This window comes from Melanotaenia boesemani, chromosome 6, assembly GCF_017639745.1.
Source record: "Melanotaenia boesemani isolate fMelBoe1 chromosome 6, fMelBoe1.pri, whole genome shotgun sequence".
Lineage (NCBI taxonomy): Eukaryota > Metazoa > Chordata > Actinopteri > Atheriniformes > Melanotaeniidae > Melanotaenia > Melanotaenia boesemani.
In genome coordinates, this window is record NC_055687.1 from 2,833,445 (window position 1) to 2,847,334 (window position 13,890).

A 13,890-nucleotide genomic window follows, 5' to 3' on the forward strand; every position below is an offset into this window, starting at 1 on the left:
AGCTGCTACAGACTGGTTTATACTGGGATTAAAAGCTGCTACAGACTGGTTTATACTGGATTAAAAGCTGCTACAGACTGGTTTATACTGGGATTAAAAGCTGCTACAGACTGGTTTATACTGGGATTGAAAGCTGCTACAGACTGGTTTATACTGGGATTAAAAGATGCTACAGACTGGTTTATACTGGAATTAAAAGCTGCTACAGACTGGTTTATACTGGGATTAAAAGCTGCTACAGACTGGTTTATACTGGGATTAAAAGCTGCTACAGACTGGTTTATACTGGGATTAAAAGCTCCAGCTGCTAAAGGGGGGACATGTGTTACCGTGGAGCTACACAAACAGGTTTGATGGTCATTGATGAAGGTGAGTCTATAAAGTCTCCAGTTAGTGAAATATTCAGCTCACACACTTGAGGTTTTTATGTTCTCTGCATCATTTCACAAACATTTCCACAAAATTCCTCCAGGCAGGTTGAGGATCTGTGGAAAGTGTGAGATCTGAGGCAGTTTAATAAAGACGGAGGCGGCGCCGGATTGGATGCGGTGAGCTCATGGAGCTCATAAAATCCTCAGAGATGACGTTAATGACGCCATGTGTTGCTGCCTGACAGCAAACACACACGAGTTCTGGTCTAGCCCGGTCTGATAGACTCTGCTGGGCTTCAGAAACCTGCTCTGAGTTTATTATCCTGATAATGACAGACCGGGTGCTGAGCCTGCAGCTGTCCTGACGACATGATCACTATAATCTCACCCCACTTTCATAAACTGCAGTGTTGTGGCTCAGTGTGGCCTCTGACTCCCGGACGGGTGACTGAGTTCAGCCTTCATCTCTCCTCCTCCTCCTCCTCCCTACGGCAGATAGTTTCCACGATGGTTGGGTCACCACGCAGCAGCTCTCAGCAGGGAGACGCCATGTTTGTTGGACGGTAGATGGCGGTGCTTCGGGTTTACTTCCTGCTGTTCACAGCTTTTACCAAATCTAACAGCACAGCTACGTCATCAGTCCTTCAGATCACCAGGGCCAGAAGGGAGACTGCAGCACCACCAGGAGCATCACAGGATAATAAAGCTTTATCATTTTTATATATTTCCTCTGCCACAGTCCACGCTGCAGCTCATCGTACCAACCATGTCCCTGATAACGCCACTTCTTCACCCAGTTTCAGCCTGATCGTTTCTGAGTTGATTAAAAATCTCTTTTCATTCATAAATTCAAATGTCAACAACATTTCTCCCCATTCAGCTTAAAATCAACAAAAAACACAGAAATGACCAGAAGTTGATTTATTTTCTATTAATCAATGAAAGTTTCTCCAAATTCAGACATGTAGTTTTAATTCACTCAGAAAATGATGTGTGGATTAAGAAAAGCTGAATAAAAGATCCAGTGAACATCAGGGGTCTGAAACTTACCTGGACGGCTGCTGGAGGTCGAGTCTGGCTGAAGCAGGGCTGCATCAAGTTCTCCACAAACGACGGCTCCCATTTTCTCAGTCGTTATTATTAATGTTCTTTCACACCTGTTCAAGGAGTTCATGTAGATCCACCGTGTTTTGGTCAAACCAGTCCCAGTATAAACCAGTCTGTAGCAGCTTATAATCCCAGTATAAACCAGTCTGTAGCAGCTTTTAATCCCAGTATAAACCAGTCTGTAACAGCTTTTATTCCCAGTATAAACCAGTCTGTAACAGCTTTTATTCCCAGTATAAACCAGTCTGTAACAGCTTTTATTCCCAGTATAAACCAGTCTGTAGCAGCTTTTAATCCCAGTATAAACCAGTCTGTAACAGCTTTTATTCCCAGTATAAACCAGTCTGTAGCAGCTTTTAATCCCAGTATAAACCAGTCTGTAGCATCTTTTAATCCCAGTATAAACCAGTCTGTAGCAGCTTTTAATCCCAGTATAAACAAGTCTGTAACAGCTTTTAATCCCAGTATAAACCAGTCTGTAGCATCTTTTAATCCCAGTATAAACCAGTCTGTAGCAGCTTTTAATCCCAGTATAAACCAGTCTGTAACAGCTTTTATTCCCAGTATAAACCAGTCTGTAGCAGCTTATAATCCCAGTATAAACCAGTCTGTAGCAGCTTTTAATCCCAGTATAAACCAGTCTGTAGCAGCTTTTAATCCCAGTATAAACCAGTCTGTAACAGCTTTTATTCCCAGTATAAACCAGTCTGTAGCATCTTTTAATCCCAGTATAAACCAGTGTGTAACAGCTTTTAATCCCAGTATAAACCAGTCTGTAGCAGCTTTTAATCCCAGTATAAACCAGTCTGTAACAGCTTTTATTCCCAGTATAAACCAGTCTGTAACAGCTTTTATTCCCAGTATAAACCAGTCTGTAGCAGCTTTTAATCCCAGTATAAACCAGTCTGTAACAGCTTTTAATCCCAGTATAAACCAGTCTGTAGCAGCTTTTAATCCCAGTATAAACCAGTGTGTAACAGCTTTTAATCCCAGTATAAACCAGTGTGTAGCAGCTTTTAATCCCAGTATAAACCAGTCTGTAACAGCTTTTATTCCCAGTATAAACCAGTCTGTAACAGCTTTTATTCCCAGTATAAACCAGTCTGTAGCAGCTTTTAATCCCAGTATAAACCAGTCTGTAGCATCTTTTAATCCCAGTATAAACCAGTCTGTAGCAGCTTTTAATCCCAGTATAAACCAGTCTGTAGCATCTTTTAATCCCAGTATAAACCAGTCTGTAACAGCTTTTAATCCCAGTATAAACCAGTCTGTAGCAGCTTTTAATCCAGTATAAACCAGTCTGTAGCAGCTTTTAATCCCAGTATAAACCAGTCTGTAGCATCTTTTAATCCCAGTATAAACCAGTCTGTAACAGCTTTTAATACCCGTACAAAACGAGTCTGTAGCAGCTTTTAATCCCAGTATAAACCAGTCTGTAGCAGCTTTTATTCCCAGTATAAACCAGTGTGTAGCAGCTTTTTAATCCCAGTATAAACCAGTCTGTAGCAGCTTTTAATCCCAGTATAAACCAGTCTGTAGCATCTTTTAATCCCAGTATAAACCAGTGTGTAGCAGCTTTTTAATCCCAGTATAAACCAGTCTGTAGCAGCTTTTAATCCCAGTATAAACCAGTCTGTAGCATCTTTTAATCCCAGTATAAACCAGTCTGTAGCATCTTTTAATCCCAGTATAAACCAGTCTGTAGCAGCTTTTAATCCCAGTATAAACCAGTGTGTAGCAGCTTTTAATCCCAGTATAAACCAGTGTGTAGCAGCTTTTATTCCCAGTATAAACCAGTCTGTAGCAGCTTTAATCCCAGTATAAACCAGTGTGTAGCAGCTTTTAATCCCAGTATAAACCAGTCTGTAGCAGCTTTTAATCCCAGTATAAACCAGTCTGTAGCAGCTTTTAATCCCAGTATAAACCAGTGTGTAACAGCTTTTAATCCCAGTATATACCAGTCTGTAACAGCTTTAATCCCAGTATAACCAGTCTGTAGCAGCTTTTAATCCCAGTATAAACCAGTCTGTAGCAGCTTTTAATCCCAGTATAAACCAGTCTGTAGCAGCTTTTAATCCCAGTATAAACCAGTCTGTAGCAGCTTTTAATCCCAGTATAAACCAGTCTGTAGCAGCTTTTAATCCCAGTATAAACCAGTCTGTAGCAGCTTTTAATCCCAGTATAAACCAGTCTGTAACAGCTTTTAATCCCAGTATAAACCAGTCTGTAGCAGCTTTTAATCCCAGTATAAACCAGTGTGTAACAGCTTTTAATCCCAGTATAAACCAGTGTGTAGCAGCTTTTATTCCCAGTATAAACCAGTCTGTAGCAGCTTTAATCCCAGTATAAACCAGTGTGTAGCAGCTTTTAATCCCAGTATAAACCAGTCTGTAGCAGCTTTTAATCCCAGTATAAACCAGTCTGTAGCAGCTTTTAATCCCAGTATAAACCAGTGTGTAACAGCTTTTAATCCCAGTATATACCAGTCTGTAACAGCTTTTAATCCCAGTATAAACCAGTCTGTAGCAGCTTTTAATCCCAGTATAAACCAGTCTGTAGCAGCTTTTAATCCCAGTATAAACCAGTCTGTAGCAGCTTTTAATCCCAGTATAAACCAGTCTGTAGCAGCTTTTAATCCCAGTATAAACCAGTCTGTAGCAGCTTTTAATCCCAGTATAAACCAGTCTGTAGCAGCTTTTAATCCCAGTATAAACCAGTCTGTAACAGCTTTTAATCCCAGTATAAACCAGTCTGTAGCAGCTTTTAATCCCAGTATAAACCAGTCAGCATCAGACATGATCTTTCTCAGCTGTCAGATTATGAGGCTAAAATGACGTAAAAAGAACGTATCAGTTGTGATGATGATGATGATGATGAAACATCTGATGTAACGCCATCATCAGGGATCGTCCTGAGACAAACTGGGGCCAGTTGTTAAAAAAATTTAATCCGGATAAAAGCTATCTGGATTTGGTAATCCTATTTTTCAATACGACGGATCACGTAATCCGGCTCACTTTCATCCTGGTTGTTCGAAGCAAAATAGGACTGGATCACCGTGATCCAGATTCCGGTTTTTCAGGATCACCAAATCCAGATTTCCAGCATGTAGATTAAAGTGCGCTGCCGGCCTTGTGAAGAACAGCAGGTAGAAGAGACGGTTTGGATTCTCTGTGGTGGAACCACCGGGAACATGACCTGAGCTCCGTGTGGAGGTTGAGGCCCAACCTCTGGCTTTCTGCCAGAATGAGGGACGGACGGGACGTGTAGTGATGATGCAATCGTTAGACATTTTTTCTGACAAGTTCTTTTCTGATTCTGCAGCGATGACTGACGGGAAAATTGAATATTTTATTTGTGTTTGTTCTAGAATTTGTTTGGGGGTTTATTTCAAGGGACAAGATGCTGTCATGTTTAATTCGTGCTTTACTTGCTGAAAGATTTAATAGGAGCCTGTCCCTATGTTATCTACGTTATCACTGTAATAGTTAAACAAGTTTATGCGCCAAATAAAAAATTCTATTATTTGATCAGCTGTTAGGTTGCACTGCAGTTTCTTCCTGAAATCTGCCTTATAATCCTGCCCTCTGTTGGGATCAGGATAATCCCTTTTTTTTTTTTTTGGATTAAAGTTATCTGGATTCTACTCAAAAGTTTTGAAGAACCCAAACTGAGGGTTTTATCCGGATAACACCCAGCCTTTTTTTTTTCTTTTTTTTTTTCAACCTTTATTTAACCAGATAGAAAAAACCCATTGAGATCATGATCTCTTTCACAAGGGTGACCTGGCCAAGAGGTCTGCAGCACGTCATAAACAGACAAACAAAACAGTATGAGACCCAAAACAAAGAAACAAAACAAAATTAAAACATACAATATCACCAGAGCAATAGCATTTTCAAACATAGAGTGCGTGTACTATCCAAGCAATTCAACAACAGACAACGAATTAAGATTTATAACACAGACACTGTCCAATAGTCTCACTCTGTCTGTCCTTTAATATAGAGCGGAAAGCTCCAAGAGGAATAATTTCAAGAAGTTTCAGTTTGGCCTGTAAAGTGTTCCATGCTGTGGGGGCAGCAAAGCTAAATGCTCTTTTTCCAAATTCAGACCTTACTCGTGGAACTGATAAAACAAGTGTAGAATAAGATTGCAGGGCATAGCTGCTGCTTGTTTTCTGCAGTAAAGTGCACAAATAAGGAGGACTCAAGCTTAACTGAGCTTTATAAATTAGGGTCAGCCAGTGTGCATACCTACGGGCACTCAGAGAAGGCAAGATTGATTTTGCATATAGTTCACAGTGATGGGTGAGATAACTGCAGCCTGTGACAAATCTCAGTGCCGCATGAAATACAGTGTCCAAGGACTGGAGACATTTGGACAAAGCACTCAAATAAAGCACGTCCCCATAGTCGAGAATGGGCAAGAAGGTCGCTGTCACTAATTTCTTTCTGACCCTGAGAGAGAAGCAGGTTCTATTTCTGAAAAGGAAACCAAGCTTCGCCCTAAGTTTAGAGACCAGATTATTTATATGAGTTTTAAAAGAGAGCTGTTGATCTATGATAAAACCCAAGTACTTATAATGAGAGACCTGCTCTATAGGTCTTCCATTTGATGTTGTGATATTTGGAATATTCTGCGGTAGCATCTTTGAATGATGGAAGACCATGAGCTTGGTTTTGTCTGTATTTAAAACCAATTTAAGATCATATAAACGAGACTGGACAATGTTAAAAGCAGATTGAAAAAACTCAAAGGCCTGCGTGAGAGAGTTAGAACAGCAATAAATAATGGTATCGTCTGCATAAAAATGGTACATTGCATTTGATAGGTTATTACAGAGATTGTTTATATAGATTGAAAATAAAATGGGTCCCAGCACTGAGCCTTGAGGTACCCCTTTGGTAATGTCCAGAAAAGAAGAGGTGGTTTTCCGCCACCTGAACACATTGTGTTCTATTTGATAGGTAGTTGGCAAACCAGGCAGCTGCATGTCCTGGCAGGCTGACTAGGTCCTGGTACTTGTCCCTCTTCTGCTCAAAGACCTCCTCCGTTCTCTCTTCCCGTGGCGTGGTGGGTTCCAGCATGACAACATTTCTGCCTCTGGCATGATGTCAGGTGTGAGAGTGGTCTTAGCCACATGCTGAGGGTCTTGAGTTGCCTGCCTAGGTCCACGGTCAGCTGCGAGTCCTGTGCAGTGTTGAGAAGTCCTGATGTTTCTCTAGAAGTTGCTGCTGGCTTCTCCCCAGCTCTGATGAAGCTGATGGTGTGCTTCCTGGGTTTGGACCTAGGAAGTACTTGGTCCTGACGCCAGCGGCGTCTTTCTTCACCAGAGGTTCTGGGCAGGAGCTCCATATATCCTCTAGGGTCCCCTTCCTCTGGCAAAGGGGGCATGATAGTGTGTCAGCCATCCCAGTGGTGGGAAGAACATCACAGACAGCCTGGACAAGGAACTTGATGCTATCCTGTACCCACCAGAGGTCAGACCATGTGATCTTTCTCACCACAACTTGTTCCCATCTACTAGCGGTGACTGGAAAGATTCCTAGCCCAGCTCTTCTTTTGGCCACAGTCTCCACCAAGACTCCATGCAGCAAACAGGATTCTTCCTGCTCCACAGCTCTGCTCTCCATGTCCTGCCAGTCCTAACTACAGCCCCTGCCCCTGAGACTTTGGGTCCTTTGATTCCCGGAGCTGCAACACTTCCCTCGTGTGCAAGACCTTGACCTCCTTCTCACTGGATTTAAGGGGGAGTGACAGCTCGCAGGTGTTTCCATAAAGGGCGATGTTACTTAAGCTCCATGGTAGGCCCAAACATGTCCTCCGGTAGTGGCTGACTCTCCTCCAGGTCTGATATGTATGAATAGATATAGCAGCATAAAGGCCGACCAGAAGAAGAAAGCAGAATTTATTACTAACAGAACTTTGTAGAAATAACACACAGATCAACAGTGACCAAGTCTTTTCTCATCTGCGATATAAAAAAGAAAAAAATATTGTTATTGAAACAAACACACAACAGAAACTATTTCCATGTTTCCACTTTTTCCTCATTTCCAGTTATTCCTGCTACTATTTACCTGCTATCCTCACTAAACCAACTCCAGCTCAGCTGCTTTGTGGCGCCACCGTGCATCAGAAACGTCTTCTTGGCTTTATTCCAGCCATAGAGGAGCATTATTTTTCTTCTTTTCACACACACATAGAACTTTCTGCTCACTGGTTGATCTTTGGCTGCTCCTGATTGGACGTTACCGTCAATCTAAGCTCTCTGATTGGTGGAAAGTCTGACAGGAAGTGGCTTCATCCCCATGTCCAGGTCTAAATAGAGGTCTCTTAGCAACATAGTAATGATGGTGATGTTTTTATGGTGAAATGTGATAAATAATGCTGTTATCATGGATCATTGTGGATTTACCAGATAGAGTCTCTGAATAAAACTACATTTGACATTGGATGTTGGACAGCAGTGGCTCAGGCGATAGAGCGGGTTGTCCAATGACCTGAAGGTTGGCGGTTCGATTCCCACTCCCCCCCAGTGATCTGTTGTCGTGTCCTTGGGCAAGACACTTAACCCTCCTTGCCTCCAGTGTTGGCATTGCTGGTGGATGAATGTTCGGTGATGGTCGGAGAGGCCGTAGGTGCGGACTGGCAGCCACGTTTCCGTCAGCCTGTCCCAGGGCAGCTGTGGCTACACAAGTAGCTTACCATCACCAGGTATGAGTGAGGAGTGGCTGAATAATGGATACATAATATAAAGTGCTTTGGGTGCCTTGAAAAGCGCTATATAAATCTAATCCATTATTATTTGGTGGCTAATTTAGGGAAGGTGTGATGTCATTGCATCACGCTATCATGTAGCTGACATGCTGTTTACCAGGATAGGCAACGGTTGCTGTGGAAACACAACAGTGATCAGGGTTTCCTAAACCAAACCATCGTGAACTGGACCCTTTGGTGGGAATGTGGCTTATGAGTCAAGGTCCAGATCTAAACCATGGACCACCTCAGTCCAGCCCACGACATCCTGAAATGAAAACAAATCCATAAGTCCATAAGAGCTCAAGTTCAGGATGTTTGATCTGCTTTCAGCAGGTTTCCACGTGTGTCCAGGACGCTGATGTTTTATTGGTCAACGCTCCTCCCTCATCCTGCTGCCAACGGTCTGCTTCAGGCACTTTATTCCTCTCAACTTTTTCTGTTAAACTGCTTCCACACACGGAGTTGTCATCTCTTCCCAGCCTGTTCTTGTATCCTACGGTGGCCCATCAGGCCAAAAGTCTAATTAAATTAAATAAAGCTTTAACTTTAAATCATTTGAAGAATGCTCGTATTTCTCTGTAATGCCTCTAAAAGACAGATGAAGTCATGTGTCCTCCTCTTCTTCCTCCTCTTCATCAGTCCTGGTCCGTTATGTCAAAGCTGACGGGAAGATCCACACGGTCAACCTGCAGAACCCCAACCTGGCCGATGGACGGACTCACTCCATCATCGTCAGACTCGGCGGCCTTCAGCGGAACAACATGATGCTGGAGCTCTATGCCGACTGTCGATTGGCCGACTCCAGCGAGGGCCTCCCGCCATTGGTTCCTCTGCCCAGAGAGGCGGAGATGGTGGAGATCAAACATGGACAGAAGTCCTACGTCCGACTCCAGGTTAAAGAGAACATGCAAATATCTTTTTATGTATGTGAAAAATAGAAAGGGAAGGTCATGAAGAGATGACCCTGGTACACGGTGGTTGGATTAAAGTCTCTGAACACGGCAGGTAATAATAAAATCTCTCCTCCTCCCACAGACAGAAACTTCCTTCTGAACGGTTCCTTATGTCTGGGGTCAGAAATAATACAGAGAGGGCAGATGTAAGAAAACTCAGGATCAGATCTTCCAGCTCTCAGTTGTTTATAACCTTTTAGACCAGGACTGTCAAACATACGGCCCGGGGACTGAAATCGGTCCACCAGAGGGTCTGATCAGGTCCGTGGGATGAATTTGATAAAATTAAAAAAATGACATAAAAACAACAAACTGCAAATATTTTAGTAGAAATATCTAATTCTGTTTTTTCCACATGAGGTTTCATTTTTTATATTTGAACATAAAACATGTCTGAGTCAGGAGGAGAACTGGTTCCATCGTTTCTGACTCCACAGACGTGACTTCAGTTTGTATGATGAGGTGAGTCAGTTCAGGCGTCAGGATTACTACACACATGTGGAAATGTACACGATGAAATACTGGATTTTTCCCTTCCAGATACCTGGAATTAAATGTTGCTGGTTTTATAGATCCATGCTGGTCTGGAAGCTGGTATTAACCTGGAAATGAGTAAATATGCCAAATAATTAACATGTAAATAAATGTAATTAGTTACAGTAAAGAAATAAAGAAATAAATATGTTATTGTATAAAAATATAATATATGATAAAATAGAAAATACGTATATATATAAAATAGATTAAAACAATAAAATGCATAAAATGTTTATAGAGTTTATAAATAAAAAAATATATTTAACAAATTTATTTAATGAGTGAATATGTAAAATAATATAAATATTGAAAGAAATTACATCAGTAAAATAAAATAAATATATATATTTCTTTTCTTCACAATCATGTTTTTTTCATCATGTTATTTGTTTATATATGTTATAAAATAAAAATAAAATGCATATAATAATTTTTATATATTAAATGTATATCCATCCGTAATATTAATGTATAATATATATGAGCAAATATGTAAAATAAATAAAATATTTAAATAAATAAAATACAAATAGATAATACATATCAATTACTAAATAAAATATAATTTATCTAAAATGTTCAAGATGTATGAATTTTATAAAAAAAAATCTAACTTTTACTTTTTGCATCTTTTTATTAGATTAAATGTATTTTAAAATATTTAAAAACAATAGATAAAAATGATGGAATCTAAACATGTAAATGTTTAATTGAGATAAAAAATTGTTGAAACTTATTTTTAACCAGAAAGTTCTGGTTCATGTTTTCTAAAAGGTGGCTTGTTAAACGTAAACATCCTGATAGTGTTTAAGATATGCACTAAAATAAAGGAGACTTTATTTATTTATAGATTATTATGGTTTTCTTTTACTGCTTCGGCCCGCTGGAGAGAGATTGTGCTGAATGTGGAACCTGCACTAAGATGAGCTGAACTCTGTGTCAGACGCTTGTTTCGCTCTTGGTTTCGGCAGGGCTCGGTGGAGTCCCTCCGTCTGGCTCTAGGGGGCACCGTTGCGAAAGCAGGAGCTCTGACTGACTGTCCGTTCCAAGGAGACTCCTCAGCCTACAACTCAGGTGAGTTTACCTCAGCTGGTCACTTTAGCTAACGCTAATCGCTGCAGATAAACATGTATTTGTCTGTTTCAGTGAGCGGGGAGGTCAACTCCATCCTGGGTGAGATCCCATCTGTTCAGACCTCTGAAATCTGTAAAATCACCGTTCACCTGGATTCTAATCAAAGACTGTCCGTCATGTTTGTTCCATGTCCTCTGGTCAGGTGATCACGCCAAAGCTCTGATCAGTCAGCTCATCATCTTCAACCAGATCCTGGGAGAGCTGCGGCAGGACATCCGAGAACAGGTGAGACAGTGTGTCTGAGGACAGGTGAGACGGAGGACAGGTGTGATGGACTGTCTCAGGACAGGTGAGACAATATGTCTGAGGACAAATGAGACAGGACAGATGAGACAGAAGACAGGTGAGATGGACTGTCTGAGGACAGGTGAGACGGACTGTCTGAGGACAGGTGAGACGGACTGTCTGAGGACAGGTGAGACGGACTGTCTGAGGACAGGTGTTTATGGTGTGGTTGTTCTCAGGTAAAGGAGATGGCTCTGATCAGGAACACCATCCTGGAGTGTCAGGTCTGTGGTAAGTCTGCAGCTCCGTCTTTGTCCTCTCGGGACCTTTGTGAAAATCTGAGGACCTGATTGAAGCCGGGCTCTGTGTTCAGGTTTCCATGAGCCGCGTTCCCGCTGCTCTCCAAACCCCTGCTACAAAGGTGTGTCCTGCATGGAGAGTCTGCAGTTCCCTGGATACACCTGTGGACCCTGTCCACCCGGTACCACAGGAAACGGGACGCACTGCAAGGACATTGATGAGGTGACGCCTGGCGCTGAACACGCAGCGGCCTGCGTGTCCTACATGTATGTAATGCCCTCCTCCTCTTCCTCAGTGTGAGCTGCAGCCTTGTTTTTCTCCTGAAGCCTGTGTGAACACGGTGGGGGGGTTCAGCTGTAAACCATGTCCTCCAGGCCTGTGGGGGGCGCCGCTGGTTGGAACTGGACTGGACTACGCTAAGATGCACAAACAGGTTAGAAACAAACAAAATGTCATATTTTTATTTTAGAATTCAGGCCTATTTATTTTATTTTATTTACATATTTGAATTATTTCACATATTTACTCATTTCCACGTTGATTCCAGCTTCCGGACCAGCACAGATCTATAAAACCAGCGGACTAATCCCAACTTTTCCAGATCTAGAAGTTATTTTAAACGTACATACGTGTATATTTCCACATGTGTGTAGTAACCCTGACCAGCTGAACTGACTCACCTCATCATATAAACTGACGTCACGTCTGTGGAGTCAGGAAAGATGGAACCAGTTCTCCTCCTGATTGGACATGTTTTACATTTAAACAGAAAACAGGAAACTCCACCTGGAAAATGAGGAATTCCTGTAGTTTCATTAAAATATTACAGCTGGAATCTTCTGTTATTTTAGCATTCATCAAATCCTGTTGCAGACCAGATTGGACCCTGTGGTCGGCCGGTTTTGGCCCCCGGGCCGTGTGTTTGACACCGCTGATTATTCATGCTCCACTAGAACCACGAGGTCCAGTTCCCACCTGGTTTGATCCACCTCAGGGACCAGACTGAAACGTGGAGTCTTTTCCGTTAGCTGGTCCCAGACTGGAATAATCTGCCCATGAATATCAGATCAGTTTAATCTGCTTTTAGCTCAAGTTGACCCAAACAGTTTGAATTCATTTGACTTATTTTTAGTCTGTTTTAATAGCATTAAGCTGCTGTCATGAATGTAGTTTTTTTTGTTTTATTTTAGTTTGAAATGAGGATATTTTAGCGCTTCTAAGCTTGAGTTTGACTCATGGATTAACTAAATGTAATCATGTTTGTTTGAGGACAATATGAAGATGCTGAGGGGAACCATCAGAGGAAGAGGAGCTGTTTCTGGACAGAATCTGGAGAAAACCTTTAGGAAAAGCTGGAAAACATCTTTTTTTTTACTGGAAGTGTTATTAGATTTGAACCAGACTTCAGGGTTTTGGTCTGATCCTGTTTTCCAGTAACCATCTGCAGGCATCTGACCAGTAAACCTTCAGACAAGCATCTGTTACTGGGTGCAGTAATTCTGGTTGTAAGGACAGAAATATTCAGTTTAACTTGAAAAAGGGACAAAAATCAAGCATAAAACAAAGACAGAGCTTTTGTACACTGCGAGTTTCAGAGGCTCCAGTTTTTCTTTATTTCTTAACAAACTTGGTTTGGTTTAAGCTGTGAAGCTTTTCCTCATACGGACCAGTCCGTCTGAGAAGTTTCTCGAATCCTGAAGATCTTTCTTCCATCTGTGTGTGTTTTCCAGGAATGTGTGGATATTGATGAGTGTGTTGATCTGCCTGAAGCCTGCGTGTCCAACTCTGTCTGCATCAACACGGTGGTGAGTTCACAGCCCTGTTCGCTCATTTCATGTTTGGGGAAAACTTTCAGGAGTTGGCCTGAAACTGGTTTTTTAAAACTAAAGTTGAACATTCCCAGTGACCTCCCAGTGCTAATCTGATCATCTGACATCTGGAATCAGCTTAATCCTTGTGGAAGAGCTCCCTCTGGTGGACATGTTGAGGTAACACAGTTGAAACAATTTCCTTTCTTCTCAGGGTTCCTACAAATGTGGAAGCTGTAGACCAGGTTTCCTTGGCAACCAGACGGCAGGCTGCTTCCCCAGAAAGTCATGTGCTTCATTGACCTTTAACCCCTGTGACACCAACGCCCACTGCGCCATGGAGAGGAATGGAGAGGTCTCCTGCAGGGTGAGGTCATGCAACCATCCACACAACCAACACTGTAGCCGGACCAGGAGCCGTCCGAGGAGCCGGGCGAGTGTAGCCGTCCGAGGAGCCGGGCGAGGTGCCGGGCGAGAGTAACCGGCCCAGGAGCCGTCCGAGGAGCCGGGCGAGTGTAGCCGGCCCAGGAGCCGGGCGAGTGTAGCCGGCCCAGGAGCCGGCGGGCTGGGATACGTCTCTGTGTGATGTACTGACAGAATCTGCAGGACAGAGACATAAATCTTCACTGGATCAGTCAGAAATACACAAAAATATCTGGAGGGTGTCCAAAGTCCATCCCCAGGTGCCGC

General features: G+C 42.3%; 1 protein-coding gene across 2 annotated transcripts in view; it reads left to right on the forward strand.

Annotated features, from left to right (window-relative positions):
• thbs3a (thrombospondin 3a) overlaps positions 1-13,890 on the forward strand; it is a 46,204-nt gene that overhangs the window by 14,832 nt on the left and 17,482 nt on the right. Inside the window, exons 3-11 of one of the 2 annotated variants that reach the window (XM_041988660.1) lie at positions 8,883-9,136; positions 10,705-10,807; positions 10,880-10,906; positions 11,010-11,092; positions 11,332-11,383; positions 11,466-11,614; positions 11,688-11,825; positions 13,123-13,197; positions 13,415-13,567. In XM_041988660.1, the coding sequence (XP_041844594.1) occupies positions 8,883-9,136; positions 10,705-10,807; positions 10,880-10,906; positions 11,010-11,092; positions 11,332-11,383; positions 11,466-11,614; positions 11,688-11,825; positions 13,123-13,197; positions 13,415-13,567 (1,034 nt within the window). The remainder of the gene's footprint in view (positions 1-8,882; positions 9,137-10,704; positions 10,808-10,879; positions 10,907-11,009; positions 11,093-11,331; positions 11,384-11,465; positions 11,615-11,687; positions 11,826-13,122; positions 13,198-13,414; positions 13,568-13,890) is intronic. The other variant, XM_041988661.1, reaches the window with a different exon arrangement.